Here is a 26,269-nt window from a genome sequence, read left to right on the forward strand (position 1 = left end):
TCTCCGGGTCTTTTGTGTAGCAAGAGTGGGAACAATGTGAGGGCTTTTGCTATTGAGAGGAATATGCAGCTCTTTCCCTCTGTCTGCATAAGGCTTATCCTGGCTTGAGAGCCCCGAGGGGAGATCCAGAACGCTTTTCCAGCTGTCTGTGAGGAGGCCAGTGGGCCAGTATGCAGCTTGTTGATCCAGGGTTAGAGAGAAAAACCCACACGTGGACTGGGAGGGAAGGGCATGCCAGAATTTCAGACTAAGTCCAGTGGTTATTTTTATTGTGTTGGAAAGTTTTATGCTGATTGTGTTAGTTTTGTTTTGTTTTGTTTTTTACTTTATAATACTCCATTTTATTTTTGGGTAACGACGGAAAGTAATGATTCCCTTTTAATCTCTAGGGCCTCCAAAAGTCTTTGTATTTATGTTTCAGTAAAGTCTTTTCCATGTTTTTTCTCAGTCAGGAAAGAATCTGTTCAGGTATAACTGCATTTCAGCACTTCAGAGGAAAAAAGAAACCTTCGTTCCAGCTGTCTAGACAATTTGGTTGGCATCTGAAAAATTCAGTTTCAAATTGTATTTGTTGTCTAGGCAAAAAATAATGAAAGCATGAAATGAAATTTCAGATAAAATATAATTTTCATCCTCTGTGTTTTCCAAAACTCTGTGTGGATATCAGCAAGTAACTAGGGATTAGTAGTCAGAAAGCATCCTTTCAGTTATTTAAAACATGTTTGTAATTCTGAATAATCAAGGAGCATTATTCAAAGATCTCTTTAAAGTAAGCACCACACTGGATAACTTCCCCCGTCCCTGTTGGAAAATTCTCTTGCTTTCTTTCCCAACACCGAGCGGAATGGTATGAATGCAACTAGGCTCTGCCACTGTATCTGTGACCCTATGTCCTTGTCACATATGTGACCAGGTGCTGTGCCCAGTTCTTGCAGGGATAAGTGGAAGGGTGTCAAAGTGATGGAGGCTGATTCCCAACTCCTGGCAGCTGCCATTTTTACCAGTTTGGGATTAACAGCCCATGGCTAGTTGACCTGGAGGGAGCCCTAGTAATTTGGAGTTAAGAGTGGTGGGTGGGGAGTTACTGTCGTGGCTCAGTGGTTAACGAATCCGACTAGGAACCATGAGGTTGCGGGTTCGATCCCTGCCCTTGCTTAGTGGGTTGACGATCCGGCGTTGCCATGAGCTGTGGTGTAGGTCACAGATGCAGCTCGGATCCCGCGTTGCTGTGGCTCTGTCATAGGCTGACAGCTACAGCTCCGATTGGACCCCTAGCCTGGGAACCTCCATGTGCCGCAGGAACGGCCCAAGAAATAGCAAAAAGACAGGAAAAAAAAAAAAAAAAAGAGTGGTGGGTGGAGGGGACCTGAACAGGATGCACCTTCTACGCCTTAAACTCTGGTTGGGATGTCCTGGGGCTAACACATTGCAGTTTTCAGATGTGCTGTTTTGGCTTGTTAATTGTCAGCATTTCTCTTCATCAATTTTTTAAAATTTTTTTATTAATGAGAGTTAACTTGTAAAGAGCAATTACAGCTTTGAGCTGCTCAATATTTAAACTAAACATTCTATCCATAGATATATATGTATATATATGTGTGTGTGTATTTTTTGTCCATGAAAGCTGGAAATTTGTGATTTTTAGCTTAGCTACTGTCTACTGCTCTTATTTTCCCCTCACTATCCAAACCAAGAATTTTTTTTTTTTAAATCAAACTTCAAAAGTCCTGAACCCATTACCCTTCCAAGAAATATATTTGAATAAAGAAATCCATGAGCTGTGCAGAGGGAAAGATTACAGTAAATGCAACTTCTGAGTGCTAGTGGTTTGAGTTGCAGGAAAAGGAACAAGTAGTTCTGGTGGTGGTAGGTCCTTTGATGAACTGAAAATCAGTTTAGGCAGGACAAGCAGAGAATCTGGCCACCTTGGTGGCACCAAACTCACCTGAGAATGTGCAAGAAGGGCTTCAGGAACACCACACTTAGAACAAAAACATATTTCAGAGTGGCTGGACACATGGAACTGTTTTTTCAAATTCACTGGTACAACCTTATTTTTTTAGCGGTTTCTCTCTTTTATGCGTACACACGTACCCACACATGTGCATGTTTCTGAAGGCAAGATTGAAACCGGGACTCACACACAATAAAAAGGAAAAAGAACTCTTGTGTGAAACGGCATTGGAATTGACAGAAAGTAGAATCTGGGCCCTGGATCTGGAGAATAAAGGCAGCAGGGCTCATGTAAACAAGTCAACAGTTGGTACCAAAGAAACTCAGTCTTCCTTCTCTCCTTTCCAGCTCCTTCGGTGGAGAGGGGGAGGGGCAGCCCTTTGTGAGCCCTGAAGCTTGTTGGGTCCGGCAAGGCTCTGTGTCCTCAGCCAGTTGTTGAGATAGAGAATTATTAGAGAGTTTGTACATGTGGATAAAACTTGTAAGTTTGAAAGTTCTTCCACCTGCTAGATTTCAATTCTAGCAGGTACCATTTATTGATCATTAACCTTGTAGGCATTGTGTTTCTATGCATTTATCTCATTCAAGCTTCACAGCAGCCTCTGAGGTAGTTACTTTTACCTGTTTCATCGATGATAAAAACTTAGGAGGTTCACTGACCTGTCCAGGGTCACCCGCTAGTAAGTGGAAGAACTTGGGCTTAAACTTAGGTTTCCTGGATTCCAGAACATATTCTAAACTCCTGTCTTATGTGCTCTCCTATTCAAAACTATAAAGACCCTGCTTCTGCTCTCAAGATCATTTTAGTCTAGCCAACATGATACCCAGGGGCTCCTGTGGGGAACGCAAAAGGGGTGGACCCCCACCCCACCCCCAGCCCTGACAGCTGTAAGCAAGCCATTGCAGTGACAGGACCCAGGAGAGAAAGGGATTGCGTCTGACCAGAGGAGGTGCAGTAGGATTTTGTAAAAGAAGTGATACCTAAGCAGAGTTCAGAGGATGAAGAAGAGCTTCCCAAGCGTACAGGAGCGAAGAGGACCTTCATTCCGGAGAGCGCGAACTGCAGTGTGCAAAGGCGCTAAGGATGAAACAATAGCTGGCTTAACACAACATATGTAGAAATCTTATATATTTATAACCTGGTATAACCTCAACCTAGTCTTCAGAGATAACCTGCAAGGTAGGGTCATCTCAGCTTCAAAGATTGTTGGTAGATGACTGTTCCCAAGAGCAGCTGGCCCTGCTGTCGGAGAAACAGACCATGATGGCAGATTTTTGGAAGTAAATTTAATGAAGGGCTTGGGGGTAGGTCAGACATACCTTCTTTAAACTCCGCCCAGCTCCTGAGATGCTAACCCCTTGGTCAAGTAGGGAAGTCTAGAGCAAAGTGGATGATTATTTTCATCAGCAGCAGAAGTTCCAGGCATTCTAGGCACAGCTTGACTTCTGGAAAGTGGGGAGCGGGACTGGATCTGGGTCTGAGAAGGCAGAGGAACTGGGGGAACCTTAATCATGTCAGTGAGGGAGAGGGGAAGGGGATGGCTGGGTCCTGAAGCCATCCTGAGACTTTTCCGAAGACTCTCACTCTAGTTCTCATGAAATGAGGGGCCTACTCAGGGTCACCCGGTTTTACAGAGTCTTCTCAGTTCAAAAATACCTCCCCCAGTGCTGTTCGGTCAGCTACTTCGCCGTGGTGAGGATTAAACGACATAATACACGCAAAGCTTTTAACGCGAAGTCTGGCCCTTTGTAGGTGCTAAATAAATACTCATTACTATCAGCATCATCTTTATTGTTCTGCTTCACAGTCTACCAACTAGGGACTGGTTGGCTCCATCATTCCTACCTCAATGCGATTAGGTTGAACAGGTTGCTTTGGAAACATTTGGCTTGTTCAAGGCTCTGAGGATTTGGAGGCAACTGTGTCATAACGTCTTAGACTGAATTTTGCAGGTCAATAAACCCTAATTAGAATGCAGGACCTGCCACTTGCTGGTTTTGTGACATAAAGAATGTTGGGAAACCTCACCTTTCTCATCTTAAAGTAGGAATGAAGATGGTACCCTTGTGACGAAGATTTAATAAAGGAAATGAAATCGTGTCTGAAGGACACAGCCAGGCCTGGTACACAGTAGGCATTTAATAAACCTCAGTTTGTGTTCACAGGGGCCAGTTTGTGTTCACGGAGGGAAAAGCAAGGCATGTCTTTCTTACCAACCTTCAGTGTTCCTTCTGCCTGATCCCACATGGTCACGGCTGGACCACCATCTCCTGGACCAGCCCCTCCTCTCTGGATGTCCCACCTCACTTCTACAGCAGCCCGTGTTGGCTTCTCATGGCCCCAGAAAGCATTGGCTGAGTGGCCTGTATTTCCCACTGGACTCTAGACTCCCTGTGGCCTGGGCATGACTTCACCCTCTGAGCCTCTGGTTCCTAACCCAGTGTGTGCTCGTGCCAGGCACTCAGCGGACATCTCCGTGACTAACCTAGAGATCTGAGTGGTGTCCAGTCACTTCTCTGTGAACAAAATCTGAGGGTAAATATAAGGGGGAAACACCTGGACAAAAGCTTAGCCACTGCTCTTTGACACCAGAGGATCTCAGAGGAGTGGTCTTTCCCCGCTCAGAATACTATAGTCTCAGTTTTCCAAGGTCATCCAGGGTTCCTGCCATCCAAAGCTGTGTATCACCTCACTCCAAGACTCTCGTCTCCTCTAAAAAGGGGTTCCGACTCTCCCTCCTTTCTCTCTTCTATGCCACTGCACACCCTTGTATGCCTGTGTGGCTGTAACTGACTTGTGAGCATGAGGTTGTCATTCTGGCTCCCCCTCTAAGCCAGAGGGTCCTTGTGAGCAGCGTCCTGCTCCCCGCACTCACGCCTCCAAAGCAGAGCACGCACCTGACACACTGTGTGCAAAGGAGCAACTGGAGATTCTTGACCTGGGTTTGGGAGACACTGCCCCAAGGGTTTTGAATGTGCGTCATGAACCTCCTAAAATTGTATGTGTATGTTGATAAATGTGCTTCTCTTGTGAGAGAGTCCACAGTTTACATTAGATACTGAAATGTTTTCATGATCCTAAAAATGTTTAAAGCAAAAAAACAAAAAACCCAACACACTAAGTTAGAAATTTTCCACATACTTGTAAATTACAGCTCATGTTTTTATTAGCTGGGAGATATTCTTATGCTCCCCTGATACCCAGGTGTGAGCTGCAGCTCAAACTAGCCTACAAGTTCCACTGGGAGCCATGGCTGGTGGCTCTGGCCTAGCTGCTGCTGCTTACATATCATGGAGGGCCCGCTTAGCCTTTCTGTGCTTCGTTTTACTTTTCTTCTGTTAATTTAGATTTATGACGCCCTCACATCCCTCTGGAATGCTGTATAGTGAAGACATAAATGGGTGTGCAGGCATTTTATAAACTGTCAAGGGCTCCACAGTTGTGGAGTGCAAGTATTACTCTTACAGATGTGTCAGTATCATGTTACATGGTACCAGGAACACAGGCAATCGATAAATATATGATTAAAATAAACATGGAAAGGGTTTATTGGAGTGAGAGGGCTTGAGGTTTAGAGACACCAGTATCTGCATGTCCCACAGAGCCTGTGTGTGTTCTAATATTCAGGCCTAGAACATAGCTGGTTATACTGAGGAAATGATTTTCAAACTATGGTGAAAGAAGAAATGACCTTTGAGATTCCAAATCCATCTGCTTTAGTTTCCAGAGGAAATTGAGACTTAATAGAAGCTGTCCTACTTCTTTCAGAAGCGCTCTGAGGAGTTCCCATCGTGGCTCAGTGGTTAACGAATCCGACTAGGAACCATGAGGTTGCGGGTTTGGTCCCTGGCCTTGCTCAGTGGGTTAAGGATCCGGCGTTGCCATGAGCTGTGATGTAGGTTGCAGATGTGGCTCGGACCTTGTGTTGCTGTGGCTCTGGCGTAGGCTGGCAGCTACAGCTTGGATTCAGCCCCTAGCCTGGGAACCTCCATATGCCGTGGGAGTGACCCTAGAAAAGGCAAAAAGACAAAAAAAAAAAAAAAAAAGCTCTCTGAGTCTTCCTCATCACTTTATAATGGAGGCCCAAAAAAATCTCCTTGCCATCATATCATCAATTTGTGGTCTTACCTGTTTTTAAATGATGCAGGATCACACCCATCTTAATTCTCTCATTGGGGCCACAGAGAGGCCTGCCATTTCTAGGACATGCTGATCCTGTACTGGCACAGGCATTTATAATGCATTATAAAAACTGTATTTCCAAAGTACCTTCCTTCTTGGAGCGTTCTTGTAGCACCTCCTCAGAACCCTGGGGACGGATTATTGCCACCACTGTCAGCTTGACAGAGCCTGGGAGGTTATTGTGACTTGTCCAAGTCACCGACATCAGTGTCCAAAGCAGACTGAAAATTCAGCTGCTCTAATTACTTGGCCTTGTAGTCACTAGATCTGTGTCCCCAAAGATGTCTGCTCGATGTTAGCACCTTTGCTGAATCAAACTAAAAGACTCTGTCTAGGGGAAGGATAGATTTTAGCTTCAAATGTAGTTCACTTAGGGCTGAAAAGACTGTGCTTTTATTCCCTCACACTCCAGACCACATACACCTGGGGAAAAGTTCAGTCTCATCACACCCTTCCCTGCCCCCAAAGACTGATGAACAGTAACCTGGAAATGTTTTTTTGCTTGATAGCTCTGTGTGTGTGTGTGTCTGTGTGTGTTGATTAGAATCTATCCTTTCATTTAAACAATCTGCAATAGGAGGAGTTTGAAATTACATTTAGTCATTGCTTTAAAAGGAATGGTACTTAATTAAATATCACGTTAAAAATAAGCCTCTTCTCTTTTTCTGTAATTGCATTACTTTTTTGAGAGGAGGTTTTGTTTTGCTCTTTCACCTGATTGTGTGCATTTGGAAAGTACCCTAATACGGGGCATCCGAAAGCAGAAAATTCTGGCCCTTTTCCCACTTTCCATTCTTTCTCCTTTTGGGATGCCAGATTTCTTTGCGAAATCATCATTTGCAAAAGGTCAGGAGCAGAAGGAGAGGCATTCTTTAGTGTACAGTTACTGCTAATTAGAAACTAAACATCTGTAACCATGTCAGAATTATTTGTATTTGAAAAGAAACATTTATACACAAAAGCCTTTTCGGTGACATAAAACACACTATAACACAAAGTGTGTGTGTCAGAGGGGTGGGGGACAGACAGCCCAGGAAGCTTCCGACAAATGACTGTGCTGAGTGAGGTCATTTGCTAATTAAATCTCAAAGCTTTTTCTGAGTATTTTCTTTTCTCCATCTAGTGAAGTTTTCTCACTCATTCCCCGCAACCCTCCATGGGCCAAAGCAAACATTTTACTGCGTTTGCCAATTACAGATCAAACATTTAATCGTTTTAAAAGAAAAGTGAGAAAATGGGTGAATTGGCAGAACCCAGTCAAAAACCATTGGGAGGGGTTCCCGAGTGGCTCAGCAGGTTAAGAATCTGACTAGTATCCCTGAGGATTTGGGTTCAGTCCCTGGCCTCGCTCAGTGGGTTAAAGATCTGGTGTTGCCATGAGCTGTGGTGTGGGTCACAGACCCGGCTCAGGTCCCAAGTTGCTGTGGCTGTGGTGTATGCTGGCAGCTGCAGCTCCGATTTCACCCCTAGCTTGGGAACCTCCATAAGACGTGGCCCTACAAAGAAAAAAGAAAAAATGGGGAAATCTCTAGCTGCCTACCATAGCCTTCGCCTTCAGTGACTTTCCTACCATGATATAAGGGGAGCTCTTTTCCATCCTGAAAGTGTGTCCTGTTTGACCCATCCCATGACTGTCCCAGGAGGAAAGGACACAAGGCCTTGACTTCCCTTCACCTCTCTCTCCTCTCTCCCTACTTGCTCCAACCTGCCCTCCTCCCCATGATGAAATTCTGCTTGGATCATTACATTTGTACAGAAATTCTATCTGTACATTTATTATCATATTAAGATAAATGTCATTGATAGCTCTGGAGTGTTAGAAACAACTCGGTCTTAGGGCTTTGTCTCTCCACATGCTAAGCCAAAATGCACCTAATGGCTCAGATCTTACCAGTAGTTTTTTTCTTGGACGACTGATTAACTTTGGAAAAAACAAGAGGCCATCTCTTTCCCCCACGGAGTCTGCTACCTTCTGAGCCTCCCCATTCTTGTCTTGGCATCTAAGGCACTTGTATAAGTTGAGTAACTTTTTTTTTTTTTTTTGTCTTTTTGCCATTTCTAGGGCCGCTCCCGCGGCACATGGAGGTTCCCAGGCTAGGGGTTGAATCGGAGCTGTAGCCACCGGCCTATGCCAGAGCCACAGCAACGAGGGATCCGAGCCGCATCTGCAACCTACACCACAGCTCACGGCAACGCCGGATCCTTAACCCACTGAGCAAGGCCAGGGATCAAACCCGAAACCTCATGGTTCCTAGTCGGATTCGATAACCACTGCGCCACGACGGGAACTCCCTTGAATAACTTTGTTTTGTTTTGTTTTGATTTTTGAGCCACACCCGTGGCATATGGAGGTTCCCAGGCTAGGGGTTGAATCGGAGCTGTCGCCGCTGGCCTATGCCACAGCCATAGCAACACAGGATCTAAAACCGCTTCTGCAACTTACACCACAGCTCATGGCAACAGCAACACCAGATTCCCCCACCCACTGAGTGCTGGCAGGGATCGAGCCTGCATCATCCTGGATACACATCGGATTCTGTTTCTGCAGCGAGAACTCCCAAGTTCTCTTTTGTAATGGGATGAAAGATGATGAAGTCTTGGGAGTTCTAGTCAAGAACTTATTTAAGCTGGGACTTAGCATATCGGGCTTTCCTTTCAAATAAAACTCCACCTGTGAAAGCTCTCAAGTGCCCACTTTCAACAAAAATGGTTGTGGACTCTCAGGTTCTGAGTGTTTACAAAAAAGGCAAGAGGCCCTAGGTGACCTGCCTTTCCAATGACCTTTGTCGAATCTCAAAATACCACTTCTCTGTGACTTTCACTTACTTAAGAACTGGCTTCTCATCAAGCTCTTTGGCTGTGAGTCAGCCCCAGAGGCAAGGATTTGGTAACTCGAGGGCCCACGTCTTGTTCTCCTGGCAATAAGTTCAGAGCGAGTACTCTACCGTTGATGGCATGCCCCAGTCTGGCCTGACTTCTCAGCCTTAAGGTCCACTGTTATTCATGAGCCTCTGCTGAAATCAGACACGTTTACCTCGAGCATTTCCGACGCTGCTGTACGCAACTGTCCCTGCTTGAAATAGCTGCCTGGCCTCTCATGGCTTCCTTGAATCACACTCGCTTTCCTGAGTTCCATCCTTCTCAACACGATAACCCACCATTTCATCCTTCTGTAGCCATCACAGCAAGATCATTTGCCTGTCATTTTTAGTTGGCTTTTCTTTTTTTTTTTTTTTTTTGTCTTTTGTTGTTTTTAGGGATGCACCCATGGCATGTGGAGGTTCCCAGGCTAGGGGTCTAATCAGAGCTGTCGCCGCTGGCCTACACCAGATCCACAGCAATGCCAGATCCGAGCTGCGTCTGCCACCTGCACCACAGCTCACGGCAACGCTGGATCCTCAACCCACTGAGCAAGGCCAGGGACTGAACCCTCAACCTCATGGTTCCTAGTTGGATTCATCTCTGCTGCACCACCACAGGAACTCCTTAGTTGGCTTTTCAAATGTACTTCTCATCTTGTCAACCAGAGTATAGGCTCCTCAGAGACAACAGTGACAATCTTATTTCTCATGACACTTATCATAGTACATTTTTTCATTATGAGAGCCTAGTAAATAGCTGTTTGATTGTTAAGGAGCAGCTAGCTAGCTATCTTATTCCCAAATCCTATCTGTATTTTTCCCTGAGATAGAATCATAGATTATCAATGGTGTTTATGAGCAAAGCAAAGTCACCTGTAGAATTGACATTTTAAAAGTCATTTGGAGTAAGGAAAGTATGAAAAAACGTCATTTGGAATGGGGAGCAACTCCTCCCCTCACCCTGCCCTTGGGTGTTTCAGGCAGACCGAGACAGAACCTCAACATACGCAAAGGTGCGGAAGTGAGTGTTGAATGGCCTTGTGTTTTTATATCTTCCCAGATGTGGTTGTTCACCTGTTTACCGCTCCCGTGAAATGGCAGCTCGTGCCTTGGTCCCATTTGTTATGATGGACGAAATCCCTGCTACCATCCGAAGTCTGTTGGCCAAACTCCCTGACTGCACTGACCAGTGTTTCCGGCAAAACCATATTCATGGGACACTTCTCCAGGTAAGGAAAGTCACTTTTTGCGACTTCTGTCAAACACTAATGAACTTTGGTACAGGTAGCAGGTACAGATTTGATATGCTTTTAACTTTATCCGTAGAACTTTCTTCTCTTGTTGAAAGAACAAGTATTTCTTGGGTGTGCTTTTTTCATTATTTGCAATGCAGTAGCAGATCGTCTTTTATATTGCAACCTAAGCTTTCTACAACATGCTTTTCCACTTGGTCTTCCTTTCTAAACCAGATGAAGTCTTTTTCATCGAGGATGCCTGCAGAACATTCTGGGCCACTCCCTGTTCAGGGTGAAGTTGTGAGTGTTCCTTGATACACATCAGGGAGGGTTTGCCCTGCAGCATGACACTGCAGTACATGAAATACCAAACCCTACTTTCCTGTTTTCTCTGTGCTACAGAGGAGACTTTTCTTTTGAATAAACACACAAATTTATTTATTGCTTTTAACTTAGCATTTCTCCTAGAAATGTTACAGCAGATGATTAAGAAGTAAACTTCTTATTGAAACAATCCTTTTTATTTTGTTTCTTTTTATGGCCTCACCTGTATATGGAGGTTCCCAGGCTAGAGGGTGAATCAGAGCTGCAGCTGCTGGCCTGTGCCACAGCCACAGCAACACTGGATCCAAGCTTCATCTGCGACCCGCGCCGAAGCTTGTGGCAACACCAGATCCTTAACCCACTGAGCAATGCCAGGGATCAAACCCACATCCTCATAGACAGACTGTCTTTTTTAAACCCTAGCTGTAAACATGGGGACAGGAGGTATTAGTAAGAAGGTCTGCTGTTCCCTTGGCTTCTGCGGTCACTCACAGTGGGGCTGGCTTAGGATTTAAATATGAGGTCATGGAGTTCTCTGGTGACCTAGTGGTTAAGGATCCAGTGTTGTCACCACTGCAGCTATGGATGCTACTGTGGCTGGAGTTCAATCCATGGCCTGGGTACTTTTGCACACTGCAGGCATAACCGAAAAAAAGCAAAAATCAGGTCATATTTCTGATTTGTGAGCAGATTTGAAAGATGGCCTTAAGATGCAAATATTATGCTCCAAGTTGAGATACGCTCTGCTGATGTAGGAGGCAGTGGGTAGGGTGATTAGGGGCATGTGAAACTGTGGATCCAGACTAGTCTCAAATCCATCACTCACTGCCTCTACATTTGTGTCGTTTTTGAACCATAGATAATAGTAGTGCATACCTCTGAAGGTTTGGGGGAAGATTAAATGAATTAATGCATATAAATTGCTTAGAATAGTACCTGGTACATAGTAAGATATACAGATAGTCATTATTGTTATTATTGTAATTTTAATAAGTCTTTACTGTAGTGAAAACTGATATTTTTAGTAACTAATTCCACCAGGTGAGAATGCAAGATAGACTTACTTTCTTGCCTTCCTTCCTTGGTTGTTTTATATATTCAACAAGTGTTTGTTGAATGGCTCCTCTGTACTACTGTGTCACAGTCAAAATAGTGACCAAATCAGGTCTTGCATTAAAGGAATTGGGGACAAAAAAAAAAAAAAGCAATGAAGAAGAGCAATGACAAAGTAGTGTGCTCCATGCTAGGTGAGCACAGAGCAGGGCCACATGACTGGTCTTGGAGAAGTCAGGGAAAGCTTCCCAGAGGAAGTGACAGCTAAGCAGAGAGCAGAAGGTAGCCGAGGGAAGAGAGAGAAAGAATTCTTCTCTTCTGTATGCAGAGGTAAGAGCATATAGAAAGACTTGGGCTGGGTGAGAAGTCAGCCCATCTGGGAACTGCAGGGTTGGGTGGGCCTGAAGTTCTAGGACAGCAGGTCTCAAACTGGTCTCAGGACCTCTTTATCCTCTTCAAAGTTTTTGAGGATCCCAAGGAGCTTTTGTCTGTCAATATTTAACCAGAAACTAAAACAGAAAATAAAACACAAGAACTCACCAGCACACATTCCATTAGTCATGAGAGAGGTGACATCATCACACACCTTGGAGCCTCTGGCAAACTCCGCTGTGCACTTGTGAGAGAAGAACAAAGGAGGAAAGCAAAGTCTCAGTGTCATTTTGAAAATAGATTAATCTTGAAGATCTCCTGAAAATATTGTGCAACCCCCAAGGCTCCTGGACCAGATGCTATGGTCTGTGTTACACATGTGATGGGTCATTGGTGGCTTCTTCAGTACACACTCTAGAGCACTCATCTGCCTTAGTCCTCACAACATCCCTGTGATGAAGAGGGGGGCTGGGGTTGCTTATGAACCTGCGACCCCGATGCCCGTAGACTTCTGTTAGACTCTGCTGTTCCTTTGAAGGGAAAGGACCTACAATAATAAGTGGTGCAGAACAGGCTCTTCAGAGAGTCATAGAGGATTCAGCTTAGTTAAAAGGAAGCCTGCTTGTCAGGGGGCATCAGCCTCACATATTTTTTTTGACTGAAGATCCACTCTTGGCAGAACTTAGAAGTGGTGAGGTTGGGATTGTTTCTTTGGCTCTCTCACCAGTTGCACAAATGGGCCCCCAGCCTCGGTCCCCATACACACTACTCAAAAAAGGTCTGGCCTGTGTTTCGCCATTCTGCCAATCAACAAAATATGGTCTTTTGCTCTGTGTCTGGGCTGTCTTTGATAGTCTCAAGGTCACTTTTTTCAGCTACATAATACGTGAAACACTGCGGGAAGGTTAAAAACCCTGTAACTCTAAGGTAGTTGTGACTCTTGTTCCTGAGCGTTAGAGAAATGAAAAAAAAAAACAAATATATGGGTGTTGGCTGTTGGGTGTTTTATCAGATAGATTCCCGTCTTTACCAGGATTGGCTTATACCCTGGCTGAAAAGAGGCAGTCAAAGGCTTGTGAAAATCGTTTTGTCGTGTCTGTCCAGGTGTCTCATCTGTGTTGCAATAGTTCTGTTTCACCCTGTTGCTCTTTGTGGGGGCGGCTTAAGGGGTTAAGGTGGGAGGCTCTTTGCTTTTTCCCTTCTCCAGCTTATTGATTCCTTCTCCACATAAAGCTACCTTTGAAATCAGCAAAAGCCCCGCACCTGGAAAAGAGATGTTAGGGATTGAAAGGAATAGAAATCTCCATGGGACTTTCAGAGCCAGCTAAGTCAATAGAAAGTTGTTATTTTTTTCAAAAGCAGGAAATCATTTTGCAATCAGAAAACAAATTCTTTCACAGAACATTTTCTTGAATTATACATTTTGACTTCTTTGAAAAATGTTTACGTACATATATCAAACCCCCGAGTATTTCTGTAGTATACCTTGAAAACGAGAAATATGCTGATCTCTGAATTTTCAGGGGACTATGGAAGAAAGATTCAAGTTGTAGGACGTGCGAAAAAGGAAAAGAACATGTGGGATTTGTTTCTTAATCATTTTTAAAAACCAGAGGCTCATAATTGCCATGCTGAAATGGATGGAAATAATGCACATCAGAAAAGGTGAGATTATGCTGCAGGTTCACAAGAGCCAGTGGTAAATGACATTAAATCTCAATAAAGGCTAGATAAGAGCCATGGACATTACCTCATTTGGGAACAACACTGGCAGGGCTACCCTGTCTTTTAAGTAGAATTAAAGGTCTGTTTTTATTGCCAAAATTCTTCATGTTGGGGACTTAACGTTGTTACTAGGTTACTTATCACTCCCAAGAAATCATGTTGGAGTTGAAAACCTTCTCTTGCACTGAGGAAGAGTTTGGTCAACAGTTACAAGGAGAGGCTTAATCTAATTCTTAGTTACTTAACTCCCCTTTTCATGTTTGTAAGGAAATATATACCTTTTGACGTAAAAGTTTGAAATTTGAGTTTTGTATTTCCTGTCCATTTTGGTGATTTTCCTGATGGTCTCGACATATAACAGGTGATCCCTGGAGTTCCCGTCGTGGCTCAGTGGAAACAAATCCAGCTAGGAACCATGAGGTTTTGGGTTCGATCCTTGGCCTTGCTTAGTGTGTTAAGGATCTGGTGTTGCCGTGAGCTGTAGTGTAGGTCGAAGATGCAGCTCGGATCCCTCGTTGCTATGGCTCTCCCATAGGTCCTATTAGACCCCTAGCCTGGGAACCTCCAGATGCTGCAGGTGCGGCCCTAAAAAGACAAAAAACATAAAAATAAAAGGTGATCCCTGCCCTTTCTTAAATTAAGTTTTTTTTATACGGGTAAGGTGAAGGGGGCAGTTGAGGACATTTAGTTTCTATTAAAGCAGAAAAACCACTTTTGCATTTATCTGTATGTTCTAGGTAAAAAAATACTCTATTTTCTTCAGTTAATCCAAACAATTGCCACAGTTCTACATATCCCTTGGCTGGTATTAAATTTTCTCCATTTTCACCAGCAGAATCTGTCAAACACTTTACTGTTTTATCCACTCCCCGCCCCCAAATTTGGAGTCTTGATTTCTGTACTTACAGAAATCTGGGTCGAGAAGATTCCACTTTTCTGGCTGTGGAGCTGAACAGTGGTGCTGTCTCTGTAGGTTGACATGACTTATCAACCAGGGATCAGCTTCAGACAGCCTAGGCCCACGCACTTGGAAAGTTTGCCATAAGAGAAGGAAAATTGAAATTTTAAGCACCTATTGGTTGTTTGTTTGTTTGTTTGTTTGCTTATTGTCTTTTTAGGGCCGCACCTGCAGCATATGGAGGTTCCCAGGCTAGGGGTCAAATTGGAGCTGCAGCTGCCAGCCTACACCACAGCCACAGCAACGCCAGATCCAGGCTGAGTCTGCGACCTGCAGCCACAGCTCATGGCAACTCTGGAAGCTTTAACCCACTGATTGAGGCCAGGGACAGAACCTGTGTCCTCAGGGATACTAGTTGGGTTTGTTAACCACCGAACCACCACGACGGGAAGTCCTTGAGCACCACTTGTATTCCCTGGGAATTGCAAACGTGACTTCATTAATCCTTCCAGTAACTCACAAGGTAGGAGTTCACACGCACACACACACACACCCAACCCCCAGTCTTTGCCTCTGTTTCTAATGAGGAAATTGAAGTGTACCTGGAGGAGTGACCTGGGGGTAAAGTCACAGATGTAGTCAAGGGTAGAGAGAAGACATTAAACTCTAAAACCTACGCTCCTTTTCTCTTTAGAACTTTCTGCCTCTCTGATAGTTGATGTGAATAATGACTTTTTATCCCTAAGGAAACCAAATCAGGAATCCATCTTTGCTGTTTTTAATCCTCTGTCACTCAACTGGTCTTCTTAAATGTGATTTGATATGTTAATGCACCACTGGAAACAACGAAGTCCATCCATATTGTAAAGAGAAACAGAGGAAGCCAGTGAAACCCTGAGACACCAAAGCTGGTGAAAGACCTTTAAAAGTGCTCACTATACCTCCCCTTCCTCCGCTCGTCTCTTTCTCATCATTTCTCTTTGGTATCCCATTTAATACTCCTAACCTGGAAATACGGAATCCTCCCTTGGAAGGTCATAGCCAAGATCTAGTTGCCGCACCTTCTGTCATCCTTAAGGCTGTGACCAAACCTCTCAAACATGGGCAACCTAAGTGTAGCTCGTAGGCCTGGGAGCAGATGGGACCATGAAAAAGTGATCAAGACTGGACTCAGTTCAAACTATGGAATGCATACCCTGTTCTAGGCTTAGTGAAAACATGAATTTGCCTTTAAGACTCTTCCCTCCTAGTGTGGGGAGCCATGGGTTAGAAGCCCAGTGAGCCAGCTGAATCCTTGGGAACCAGGGAGCATATGAATGACAGAAGACATGGCCAAAGATGAAGGCACCCATCATAGAAGGAGCCTGAAACTAAGGCCATTTCTGCTTTAGCCTGTAACATCCTAATATACTCAGTGTTAGGGTCTTTATGGGCGTAGGTATAGAAGTGCTGGGCCGAGAGGGCAGCATGAGGATAAGAATCGAGGTGGATCTTGATATCACCCTTTGTGGAAAAGAAAAGCAGAAAACCAAGAAAGAAGTAACACTAGGCCCGTTTGGCCAGCTTGTTGTCTGTTCAAGAAATAAGGCTAAGACAAACCACCCTTCACTCTCTGCTACAGAGAGAAGCAGTGGAAACGAGTAGAAAATGAGTGATGGAACTAGCCTTAATAAGTACAAATTCTGTTCGAGTTTTCTAAGTAAGGAAGTGAATGTTTTTAGAAAAAAAAATATTTTTTTACTCATATTATTGCACCAAAACTTATGATTAAGTATAATTTAAAAGAATGATCAATTCCATCTTTTAAAAATGGGACCATATAAGACAGCACCTGATGCTTAAAGAATTTTAATATCTTTTTCTTATTTCTTAAAAGTACAAAATTGTGAAACGTAGAGTAGCAATTTGCTCAAGCCGTCCAGAAATGGAACATTCCCTGATGGGTTCCATTTGGCGACCTAAGCTTGGCCTATCTCCGTTGTTTATTTTCTACACAGAAAATATAATTGCAGAATGGAAAGTCAAAAACAAAAGCATGAAATTATGCTGATGTTGTAAGTTATAAATGGGTTGCTGGTCAGTGCGCTTCTTTCCTGGAATGAGTCATAAAGAAATGCTCACTCTTGTCACTATAGCAGTGGCCAGATTTACTCATTCTTTCTGAGGACTTGTGTTTATGTAAAAGGAGAAAAATCTAAGTGGTTAGGAAGGTCCAAGAAGCGCTAAAGCAGAGCTTCTCCAGTGGCCCGGCTGTAGATGTGTCAAGTATTTATTGATTCCTTCAGCTCTCAGGGCATCTGAGTGGGACCTCGAGGGGCTGGAGGCTCCAGACGGTCCTCTGAAGCATCTCTTTACCCCAGAGTGCCAAAGAAAGCGGATGGTCTGTGTACGCCTCGACGGGAAAAGGATCGGGAGGCACTGGGCTCTTCAGAAATCAAAGGAAAAAAAACCAGACCTTGTTAAATCTTACCTTTTGGCAACATATTCCTATCTGGATGTAAGCCCAGAAAACTCATTTTTAATTAAAATGCTACTTTGAAGATGAATTAATCCCTTCCTTCTAAACATCGAAAGGCTTTTGTTTGGTGTGTGTTACTTCGGGAGCTCTCTCTGGGTGTGGGGGGACAGCTCTTCCCTCCCAAGTTTGGAGCACCAACTGTCGTGCAATGTCACCGTCAGTCGCCAGTGTCCTGTTGCTGTTTTGTAATACTCAGAACTCATAGTATCAGCCGGGGGTATGTAGAGTTCAGAGGTGTGTCAGTTGGTGTAGCCCCAGGGTGGTGTTACTACTTGGAATGAGAGTAGGGGAAGTAATGCTAGAAAAGAAGGTACGTGTGTAAGTATTATGTAGATGTATGTGTACGTATATACACATACCTACACACGCACATGTACGTGCCAGTTATTGAGAGAGTGTAGGGGGTGTGAGATATATATATATGTATGTATATGAACAATCTGGGAGCACTGTGTGTGCTGAGTACCTATGGATGCTGAATGTTATTCCCATCACACTGATGAGAAAACCGACGGCAGAAGGGTTATGAGATCTGACTAAAGTTGTGCAAGGACAAAAGGTCAAAAAGGAGTTGGGAGTCAAAGCGTTCAAGCTTGTGTGGTTCACCACCCTTCTCTGACTTTTCTGGAAGAGGAAAAGAACGTTCTCAGGTGAGAGTGACTCGCTTGGGGGCTTTCAGGGTGTGGGGTGAAATGCAAGGTGCTCTCATCTGTTTCTTTGTTCCTTCGGGGGCTGTTGGTTGAGCACTGTTCTAGGTGCTTGGAATACATCAGAGAACAACAGAGACAGACCCCGGCTCTCAAAGATCACTGCTCTCCCAGAGTGTACGTTCTAGGGGCAGGGAGACAGACAATAATGGTATTACAAGAAAATACATTCAATTTATTATGATAAGTATATAATACATAAGGAGAATTGGGAATTGGTAAGAAGGCAGACAGTTGTGAATGAGGCATCAGACTAGTCACTGTTGAAAAGATAAGGCTTGAGCACATCCCACCAAAAGACAAAGGAAAACTTTTTTATTTTTTAAATAAAGAGTAAACGTCTTTTGTCCAGAAATTGCGTTGGTGACATGTGTCTCTTTGTTTAGGACTGCCCATAAGCTTGGAGAAGGAGGCCATTTCTGTAGAAACGTGAAGGCTCTGAAAGGTCCCCCTGCTACACGTGCAGATCTCCGGGGCGGATGTGAAGTCCTTTCCCATAGGCTCACAGTGCGCCTGGTCAGTCCGCCGTGGTTCCCGAGAGCTTGGGCAGAGAGGAACGGGTCTGTCACATCACCTCTTCTGCTCCCCAGGATGATCTTTGCCTTAACCGTCTGTCTGTGACTGGGCCTTAGAGATACGGAGTAAATGTGGAGCATGCTTATTTATTCTTTTATTTAGCACACGCCATTGAGTAATTATTAAGTGCATGGTACTAGGCCAGGTGCTATGGAGGACACAAAGAAAAGTTAATGTAGGTGTTCCCATCGTGGCGCAGCGGGAACGAATCTGACTAGGAACCATGAGGTTGCGGGTTAGATCCCTGACCTCGCTCAGTGGGTTAAGGGTCCGGCGTTGCTGTGAGCTGTGGTGTAGTCGCAGACACAGCTCAGATCTGGCATTGCTGTGGCTGTGGTGTAAGGCCGGCAGCTGTAGCTCCCTTTAGACCCCTAGCCTGGGAAGCTCCATTTGCCGCAGGTGCGGCCCTAAAAAATGTAGCAATAAATAAATAAATAAAAAGAGAAGTTAACGTATAACATACTTACTGTCCTCAAGAGGCTTATGAGCTGCCAGAGACAGACAAGCCATCCATACCACAAACAACTTCCCAGAGACTCACAGCCATGACCTGTGCCAGGCAGCTGTCTGAGAACGCGTGTCTGAGAGGAGAGCTCAGAAAGGCTTGTGGAGTGAACTTTTTCTTTTTCCTGCAGCATGTGGAAGTTCCCAGGCTAGGGGTCGAGTCAGAGCTGCAGCTGTCGGCCTGCACCACAGCCACAGTCAGCCACAGCCATGCAAGATCCGAGCGGCATCTGCGACCTACAGCACAGCTCATGGCAATGCCAGATCCGTAACCCGTTGAGCCACAATAGGAACTCCTTGTGGGATAAACTTTTAAACTTGTTTTCTGTCGTGGAGACAAGGGACTTGGTGGGAGCCAGGGCACAGAAGAGGGACGCAGAAGATGTTTGAAGAGGAAGCGAGCAGGCTAGCCTGTCGGGTCCAGGAGTGCATCAGGGAGAGATGGGATGCGTGGCTTTCAAAGCGTGGTGTGCAAGGCAGTACCTTGTGTGGCAGAGCATGTGGGCTCGTCATTTCTTTTCTCTCATCCTTTGAACTACTATTTTATATCCGGTATATATAATGTGTGTAGTATGTTAATAGAGTTATATATAATTTCTGAGTAGATATGGCTAGAAGAGCTGGGAGCATGTACTCGAAGAGGGCACTGCACGTGGTGAGGAAGCACATAGGCCCTGGAGCCAGACGGAGTCTCCATGTAGGTCTTGGCTCTGCTGTTTGCTAGTGGTGGTATTTTGGGCGGGTTGATTTCTCTGCCTCCTCTTCTTCCTCTGTAGGTGGGCAGATAACACTACCTCCCAGGTTGCTTGTGGGATTAAATGAGTGAACTAATACATAGGTCATGCACAGCTAGGTCCCCGGCAGAGAGTAAGTGTTCAGTGCGTGTTGGTGGCTGTTACTATCACTTGATGCTGCTGCTGCACCCTTCACCACCACCCCTGATCAGGGTTTATGATCCAAAAACACGAGGAGCACTGATACAGTTGAAGAATCATCTGTGAAGGATTTTGAGCTAAAGAAAGCTATGCTTTAAGACACATTAATGCTGGGCATTGAAATAATACTGTAAAGAGTGTAAGACTCCCTATTGATATGTGAGTGTGTACATAAGAGAAAAATAAGTTGATTTTCAGCCGTTTTGACTTTATGTGTTAGCATGCTTCACAAAGAGGTTCCTCTGCTCAGTCAGCATTCTCTACCTTCCTGTAGATCATATCGAAGACTCTAAGAACAGAGATCAGTTCTAATTTTTAAGGGTTGAGTTCCTGCCTCTCAGGTTGTTATTCCTCACACCTGTTTTGTTTTGAATTACACCCCCTCCCTCAGACCCCATCAGAAACCTGATGAATCAGGAAGGAACACTGTCACACTGTCCCAGACAAAGGAGTCCTTTACTATTCAAAGGGGGGAATGCAGAGTTCATAAAGTGAAAGGGAGATACAGGATCCTCCTGGAGAGATTAATCTAACACTTTTCTCAGTTCATTTTTCATCGTAGAAGACACTCTTTCCATCCTGTTCCAGCCTTCTTGTTTTAGACTTTTTTTTTTTGCTTTTTAGGGCCAAAAGTGCGGCATATGGAAGTTCTCAGGCTAGGGGTTGAATTGAAGCCACAGCTGTCGGTCTGCATCACAGCCACAGCAACGTAGGATCTGAGCCTACACCACAGCTCACGGCAATGCTGGACCCTTAACCTACTGAGCGAGGCCAGGGATCAAGCCCACATCCTCATGGATGCTAGTTGGGTTCGTTACCGCTGAGCCAGGACGGGAATTCCTTTTTGATACTTTTTAGGACAGAAGATAATTCTGAATGGACTTTCCAAATACAACAAAACACAACATCACACTGTGGACACACTAGCAAGCTTCTGTGTCCCGTCATGTGATGCAGTTTATTTGGTGGGTCTCTGTCCCATGAAAATAGCATTATTTGTTGCTTGGGTTTGGCTATGCCAATCTAATAGGCAAAAGGGAAGCCTCATTATTTTTATTAGGGAAGCACTTTAGAGATTGCAGAGCACGTGTGCTTGTTGCATAGCCCTTGGATTTATTTAGAGCACCCAGCATATTTCAGTTAGCAAGGACTCACTCAGTTGGCTGCTTAAAAGCACTGTGGTTGAAAATAGCCAGACAATTTGACAGCCACCAAAAAGGTCTGAAGTAAAAGCATCCTCGGCCCCTGGGCCTAAAGGAAAGTTTAAATAAACAATAAACGGTCTTTCTATTTTAAACCATATTATTATTCATGACATTCTTCTAGTTCTCTGTACAGTTGACTCTTGAACGGTACAGTCAAAAATCCATAAATACATAACTTTTGACTCCCTCCCACTTAACTACTAATAACCTACTGTTGGCTGAAAGCCTTACCAATAACATGAATGGTCAAGTAACACATATTTTAGATATGAATTATATACTGTATTCTTATGATTAAGCTAGAGACGACATTAGTAAGAAATCGTACGAGAAAATATATTTACAGTACTGTACTGTATTTATCAATACTGTTAAATTTCCCTAGTCTGATTCAAAAATGAATCTTCTGTCTGTACCTACATTGGTATTGCCTTATACAAAACACTGTAGATGTTATACCTGTTACACACTCGGCATCAAAAATGAAACAATAGGAGTTCCCATCATGGCTCCGTGGTTAACCAATCTGACTAGCAACCATGACAACGCAGGTTCGATCCCTGGCCTTGCTCAGTGGGTTAAGGATCCAGCGTTGCTGTGAGCTGTGGTGTAGTTCGCAGAGGCGGCTCAGATCCTGCATTGCTGTGGCTGTGGTGTAGGCTGGTGGCTACAGCTCCGATTCAACCCCTACCCGGGGAACCTCCATATGCCTCAAGTGCGGCCCTAAAAAGAAAAAAGAAGAAGAAACGATAATGTAAAAAAGAAATTTATATTTATTTGCATGTACAGTGATTCATGCATCGATAAAGAAGTAGCAGTTTGATTGCTTTATGGTAATGTAGCCTACACACTGTGAATGGGAGTGTTCCCTCCTTCAACTTTCAGGGAAAAATTTGAGAAGGATTAACTTAAGTCTTCTTTAAATGTTTGGTAGAATTCACCAGTGGATCCATCTTCCTAGGATTGTCTTTGTTGGGAGGGTTTTTTTAAATTACTTATTCAGCCTCCTTATTCGTTATTGATCTGGTTGGATTTTCTTTTTCTTTCTGATGCAGTCTTGGTAGATTCTTATGCATGTTTCTAGGAATTTATCCATTTCTCCTAGGTTGTCCAATTTGGTGGCATACAATTATCCATATAAATCCCTTTTTTTGCCTTGTTTATTCTTGTGTTCCATTAGACCCTCAGATAACCGTGCATTTATTCAGCAAAATCACGTATGCATCTAGCTCCTAGAGCAGTGCTGGCCATCCTGGCTCTCTCCGCCCACCCCGTATCTCATACTTGAACATTGAGCTTTAGATCCTAGTTGTCATCTTTGCCCTTGTGCATCAGCTGTGTTGCTTCCCCAAATGTTAGTTCTGTCTTAAGGTAATAGTATCGAGAGGGAAGGCTCTGGAGTAAGACTGTCTAGGTTCAGGTGCCAGCACCACGGCTCACTTAGATATCGTAGCCTTCATTCCTTCCTTTGTAAAATGGAGAAGCAAATAATTTTCTGGGGATAGCTATGAAAATTAAATGAGAGAAAATAGAGTGATTCTAATGGTCAGCGGGAGGATGTTGTTTAGGGCAGGAAGGGGTGTCTTTGAAACTATCAAAAGCCTCACTGATTGTGCCCTCCTGTGCGCAGATGAGTTTCATGATCACTCCTGGCTGCCATATGCTATCGGGGGTTCCTAGCAAGTCTCAAGCTCCAGGTTCTAGATGTGCATTTTTTTATTATTTATTTTTTTTGCCAAAAGGAGGTAGGCTATTGCCTTCCTGTTTCATTAATTAATAAAGGGAGGAGTTCCCATTGTGGCACAGCAGCGACAAAGCCAGCTAGGAACCATGAGGTGGCGGGTTCGATCCCTGGCCTCGCTCGGTGGGTTAAGGATCCAGCGTTGCTGAGAACTGTGGTGTAGGTCACAGATGAGGCTTGGATCTGGTGTTAATGGGCTCTGGCGTAGGCCAGCCATAACAGCGCTGATGAGACCCCTAGCCTGGGAACCTCCATATACTGCAGGTGCGGCCCTAGAAAGACAAAAAGACAAAAAAATAAAATTAAATTAAAAATAAAGGGAATGTGTGTTATATACTTGAATCATTGGCATTCTGGAGCAGTTGTTGGGTATGTACGGGTGTCAGACGTTTTAATATTGGACCCATATTCATACTGAGTAGGGAGATCTCTCTTTTCACTGGGATCTTGGTCATTCTCCTACTTGCGATGCCTTTTTAATTTTTAGGTGATATTTCTCGTGAAGAGGACTTTTTTCATTAACTTCTTGATAACCATATTTCCAAAAAGGGGACTCAAATTGGAGTTATTTTTTATATCAAATGGATTTAACATGTCTTTTTTAAATCGTGACTTTGATGAGTTTATGTGTCAGAAAATTCCATCACCTTTGTTAGGCTTCAAAGAGACCAGTATAATTAACATCTTAAATGTGCTGTTTGACATTTTTTTCCCCCCTTATTCACCATTTAAGCCTTTAAAAAGTATCTTTATTTCATGTAGATGGTAAGACAGGTTTTACCTGTAAGTTTAAGTCAGTTTATAGCAAACAGACATTATGTGTTTCCTTTCTTCTTGGATTACAGGATATATAGTAATTTTTGTATCTAACATGTTGTTTCTCAAATGCAGTTTTAGTTTCAGTTTCCTGTTTCATAATTGATTTTTTCAAGTATGTGAGACATTTACTCCTCCAGTTAGCAAATTGTTCTTTTTATACTGAAAGGCGGTATTCATTGATTGGTTTGAGAGAAAATTTAGTCATCAGGTTTGATTTTCAAATGTTTATTTAGAGCACGGAGTCACAGGGCAGTAGCTTATGTTAATGTGTATGATTGAATATACACTCACATGTGTGTAAATGCATTTAGAATCAAGGCACTGGAAACTGGAGTGCATGTTCCCATAGTGAGTTGGACATGCAATGGAACCCATGCCCATCAAAATCAAAACAAGGGGTAAATTTCTGAAGGTGATCACCACCAGTGTCCTTCCACTTGTAATCTCTGAGCAGGGGTAAGGCTTCTGCTTGGGTAGCCCACTCCTTAAATTTACCAGGACCTCTGGAGGACCATATTGTTTTGCAAAGATATCTTCATCCATTCTTTGGATGACAGTGGACCAACAGATGATTTACTTTGTTAGTTTTCCTTTCTCCTGGCTTTTCCTTCTTGGTTGCTTCTCGAATGTGTACTCTTCCTCCCTCCCTAAGGGGAGCACAGAGTGAACAGAGATACACAATTCCCAGCTGTCTTTCCCTTCCAGAAGTTAAACCTTAGATTGCACCACCCTGATCACAATAGGTTTAGTCATTTCTAAATTCATATAGAGAAGGCAGAGGTAGCCTGTATATGTTAGAGGTTGGGCTGGGTGTGGTGGTGGTGGCCTAAAAACAGCTACAGTTTGGAGTTCCCTTGTGGCTCAGCGGGTTAAGGACTGGGCATTGTCACTGCAGCGGCCCGGGTTGCTGCTGTGGCTCGGGTTTGATCCCTGGCCTGGGAACTTCCAAATGTCATGGGTGCCACCAAAAAATAAATAAATAAAAACATCTACAGTTTCATTTAAAGCAAATCTGAAACAAAAGCAACACCCAAAAGTCTGCCTTGGAGTTTGTATTCAAGTGAATAGATTTGAACATTGAAAATATTTCATTTTGCCTTCCCTGGTTGGCCTTTCAGAGGGGGAATGTGTTGCTGCAGAGCAGAGGGAGCACTCATTCCCAGAAGAGGTTAAGCACAGCCTGGAGAGCCTTGTTGCTCAGAGTATAGAGCCAGGCCAGCAGCAGCAGCAGCATCGCCTGGGGCTGGTTGGAAATGCACCGTACAGGGCCACCCAGACCTGCTGAATCAGAATCTTCATCGTCACAAGATCCCCAGTTAAACTGGAAAGCTCATTAAAGTTAAGACATACTAGTCCAGCAGTTCCCATCCTGGCTCAGCGGTAAGGAACCCGACTAGTATCCCTGAGGACGCGGGTTTGATCCCTATCCTCGCTCAGTGAGTTAAAGATCTGGCATTGCCGTGAGCTGTAGTGTAGGTCACAGGAGCAGCTGTGGTTGTGGTGCAGGCCGGCAGCTGCAGCTCCAGTTCAGCCTCTAGCCTGGGAACTTCCGTATGCTGTGGGTACAAGCCCTAAAAAGCAAAAAGAAAAAGAAATACTCATCCAAATAAGCCTTTTCCAGGATGTGGCAGTGGACTGATAACCCACAACATATCCCTACTGATGTAAATAAATTAATGTTTGAACAAATAAATAAATGGGGAGAAGAGACACCGAAGAATTCCAAATAATTTATGTAGTTACCCCTCACCCCTCCACCAGTGTCTCCTTCAAAACGTGAAGCTTAGCTTCCCTTCCCTCATTCCTTGAGTGTGGGCTACATGCAGTGACTTGCTTCCTCAGAGTCTGGGAAGGGGCAGGAAGGAGAATAACTCCAGTGGAGAAACCTGGCAAACACTGCATCTAAACTATGTGATCCAGGCTAATATCAACAGTGATAAGTCATGTTGATAGCGTGTGATAACATGTACCCTTGTTATGACAGGATGAGAATGGCATGTCACCTATGTGGTCTTCCTCCCCAAAACTCATAATCCTAGTCTAATTTAAAAAAAAAATCAGACAAACCCAAATTGAGGAATTTTTTTTACAAAGCATCTGACCAGTATTCCTCAAAACTGTTAAGGTCCCTCAAAAACCAAGGAAGAAGTAGAGAAACTGTCACAGACCAGAGGAGCTTAGGGAGACAGGCCAGCTAAATGTACTGTTCCTGGTTGGGATCGTGAAACAGAAAGAGGACGTGAAGGAAAAACTTGTGAAATCTGTGGACTTCAGTTAACGTAATGTTCCAATTACTTTCTTAGTTGTGACAGATGAACCATAGTAATGGAAGATGGTACCAGTGGGGGAACTGGGTGAGGAATATACAGACAGTTTGTGTGCCATTTTTGCAACTTTTTGGTACATGTAAAGCCCTCTCACTTAGAAAAACAAACTTTCTTTCTCACAGAGTATGATGGATAAAGGTAAGCTTGCTGTGTGTGTGAATTCAGATCGTCAGAGCCTCTGAAACGCTCTTCTGAATGTCAGTAACTACAGGCGTCTGACTTTATCTGAGTGCGATATTTTGGGCTCGGTCTGGAAACAGCCCTTGCTGTTGACCCAAAGCAGGTGTTGGTTGTTTTGCTTCTAAGTGGGATAGAATTAGGCTTCATCCATTT

At 44.0% G+C, this 26,269-nt stretch overlaps 1 protein-coding gene across 3 annotated transcripts in view; it reads left to right on the forward strand.

The window, feature by feature from the left end:
- The window catches only part of THADA (THADA armadillo repeat containing), a 323,933-nt gene that overhangs the window by 166,434 nt on the left and 131,230 nt on the right, over window positions 1–26,269 (forward strand). For all 3 annotated transcript variants that reach the window (XM_047782177.1, XM_047782178.1, XM_047782179.1), the window contains exon 29: window positions 10,058–10,226. In XM_047782177.1, coding sequence (XP_047638133.1) covers window positions 10,058–10,226 — 169 coding nt within the window. The remainder of the gene's footprint in view (window positions 1–10,057; window positions 10,227–26,269) is intronic.

The sequence above is a fragment of the Phacochoerus africanus genome, chromosome 5 (assembly GCF_016906955.1).
Source record: "Phacochoerus africanus isolate WHEZ1 chromosome 5, ROS_Pafr_v1, whole genome shotgun sequence".
NCBI classification, from domain to species: Eukaryota; Metazoa; Chordata; class Mammalia; order Artiodactyla; family Suidae; genus Phacochoerus; species Phacochoerus africanus.